Source organism: Egretta garzetta, unplaced genomic scaffold (assembly GCF_000687185.1).
Source record: "Egretta garzetta isolate BGI_Z169 unplaced genomic scaffold, ASM68718v1 scaffold488, whole genome shotgun sequence".
Taxonomy (NCBI): domain Eukaryota; kingdom Metazoa; phylum Chordata; class Aves; order Pelecaniformes; family Ardeidae; genus Egretta; species Egretta garzetta.
Genome location: NW_009260486.1, coordinates 61,847 through 64,421, shown reverse-complemented (window position 1 = coordinate 64,421; position 2,575 = coordinate 61,847). Strand labels below are relative to the sequence as shown.

The following is a 2,575-nucleotide window of genomic DNA, read 5'->3' as shown; positions in this document are numbered from 1 at the left end:
AGCAGCGGCCTCCCCAGTGCCCAGGACAGGGGCACGGTCACTGCCCTGCTCCTGCTGGCCACACCAGTCCTGATACAAGCCAGGATGCTGTTGGCCCTCTTGGCCACCTGGGCACACTGCTGCCTCATATTCAGCCACCTGTCGACCAACACCCCCAGGTCCTTTTCCACCAGGCAGCTTTCCAGCCACTCTTCTCCATGCCTGTAGCGTTGCCTGGGGTTGTTGTGACCCCAGGGCAGGACCTGGCCCTTGGCCTTGTTGAACCTCACCCAATTGGGCTGGGCCCATGGATCCAGCCTGGCCAGGTCCCTTGCTCCTTTTATGCAGCAATTACCTCTACTTAAATTCCAGGGAGTAATCGCATCTTGGAATTGTACAGCACGGTAAGGTTTTAAAACTTTTTGGGGCATCTTTGTGCAGAAATGGGTGATATTTTCAATGGCACAGGAAAGCAAGCAGTTAGGGTACAGGATGGTTACGGTGCAGCTTGACAAGTGTCATACGTGACAGTGTCCAGGACTGGTCTTCATAGAATCCATGAGAGTAAAAATCCTGGTAAAGTCACAGTAGGTTAAATCAAATTATTTTTCAATAAGTTCTTAAATAAATCAAACTTTCCATCTAGAAATGCACTTCATAAACTTATCCTTACCCAGAGGGAATAATTGTTAAAAGCTTTGGTGAGATCCCTGCAGGTAATTGTGGGATCTGTTAGTATGCATCCAACAAAAATACCCCAGTAAACAGTTTTACAACAGTAAAGCTTTTCACATCATGCTTGGCGAGATGAGTTCTACCTGCCAGCCTTTGCACGCAGCCAGTCACGAGCAGCGGATTTTCGTCTTGCTTAGTTTGAAAACACTGCTCCTTGCCAGGGGAGATCACTGATGGAGCGCTCTTTTGAAAGCAAGCATCACTCTCACGTGGTGCACCAGCACCGCGCTGCACGGTGCCTCACTCCTCCTGCAGTTTGCATGGAGGAAGTGTCTACCGAACCTTGTGACATGTTATTCTATTTGATGACACTGAGTCACCTAGTGTCCACCGGCAGGACTATCTTCCTTCCTTACTGAAGAGTAGCAAAAAAATAGGAGGGATTTTGGTGTGTGAAGTAACTCACATCCGCCCCATTTTTTTTTATCAGTTTGAGAAGATGAAATTCCTCTGGTTTCCTCTTTCTCTGCATTTCCGTCTGTACTGCCCCTTCTATCTGACTTCTTTTAAACCCGCAGAGAACTGACCTAACACGCAGTGATTGTAAGAGAAGCGAGCAGCAAAGTCAAATGGAAAGCCTGCTGCTTCTCAGACCTCTGTTTTACCAGCAGTCATCCCTCGCCTCCCCGTCCCTATCACTTCCCTTGTGATGGTTGTGTGGGAGGCAATTCGGCGCTTGCTCTCCGCAAGGCACCTTCCAGCCTGAGAGGAAGAGGAACAGACAGGAATTCGGAAGGATTTGCTTGGGAGGAGAGCTGCTGGGTGTCCTTTTGGTTCATTGCCTTGTGATATCGGTCAGTCTTTCCAAAACAGAAATGTTCCCGAGTTGGTAAATTCCAGGGAGGCTGTCTCTTGTACGTGGTAAAAATACATCGTTTCCAGGTGCAGAGAGATGAAGCTAAAATACATTGTAGAGAAAGAAATTTACTCATGATTTCTCTTCCCAGGTCAGTGAATCGTCCTTGGAACAGTTTGACCTCGAAGAAGAAGTTTTGTCAGATCTCAGTTTTGATGATGAGCTCCCTAGCCGGGAGATGCCATCTAATTAGTGCAGCTCTGTCTTCACGTTGTTTCCAAAAGTTCTGCAGTGTTTGATTAGGAGTGAAGGGCTAATGCTGTGAAATGGCATGTGCATCGTATCCAATCGTTTCTCTTTCTCCAAATACGTAACAGCAAAAGAAATGGGCAATAAACCTAGGGTTACTAAAATTAAGCCCAAAAATGTATGCTGGTTTTGGAGAGGAAGTGTTTTCCTGTCAACATATCCAGGTCAGCTATATATGGAAGCCAGCTTAGCTGCACAATTATTATTTAGACAGCATAACAGATGTGCATGGAACTTACAGAAAAATAAAAGGAATAAGCCCTACAGTACAGGTTCGCTCTGATCTGCAGGAGAAAGCCGGAGACAGCAGAAGGAGACATCTTACCAGCAGGAGTAGCTGTGGGACTTAAACACGTCTGCATGGACACAGAAAAAAAACTGCTCTACATGAAATTTCTTTTAAAGAAATAAGCCTAAGTCTTGTAATAATGTGTTGTGCCGCATGGGTTGAACCCCAGCTACCAGTACTTGGGACATTACCACAATGTAAAGCAAAGATGCTTTCTCATTTCAAATGGGTTTTTCATTAAATTAAGTAAAATTTTGTAACTGTGTGATGAATGAACCTCAGAGGCAGCACATGCAATGGGAAGGGCATCGAGCTCCCCAAATCATGGGGCGGGGGGGAGGAATTCCTTATTTGACAACAGACCCCTGCTGGGATTTTTTGTCCTGTGTCTTTGGAAAAAAAGATGATTGAAAAATGGGAGAGCTCAGGGAAGAGCCACAGGAATGATTTGAGAACCCTCTTGAAAT

At 45.9% G+C, this 2,575-nt stretch overlaps 1 protein-coding gene across 1 annotated transcript in view; it reads left to right on the top strand.

Moving 5' to 3' along the window:
• RDM1 (RAD52 motif containing 1) overlaps nucleotides 1-2,253 on the top strand; it is a 6,833-nt gene extending 4,580 nt beyond the window's left edge. The window contains exon 7 of the mRNA XM_035899738.1: nucleotides 1,662-2,253. Within this exon, the coding sequence (XP_035755631.1) occupies nucleotides 1,662-1,763 (102 nt within the window). The 3' untranslated portion in view covers nucleotides 1,764-2,253. The remainder of the gene's footprint in view (nucleotides 1-1,661) is intronic.
• The last annotated feature ends 322 nt before the right edge of the window (nucleotides 2,254-2,575 follow it).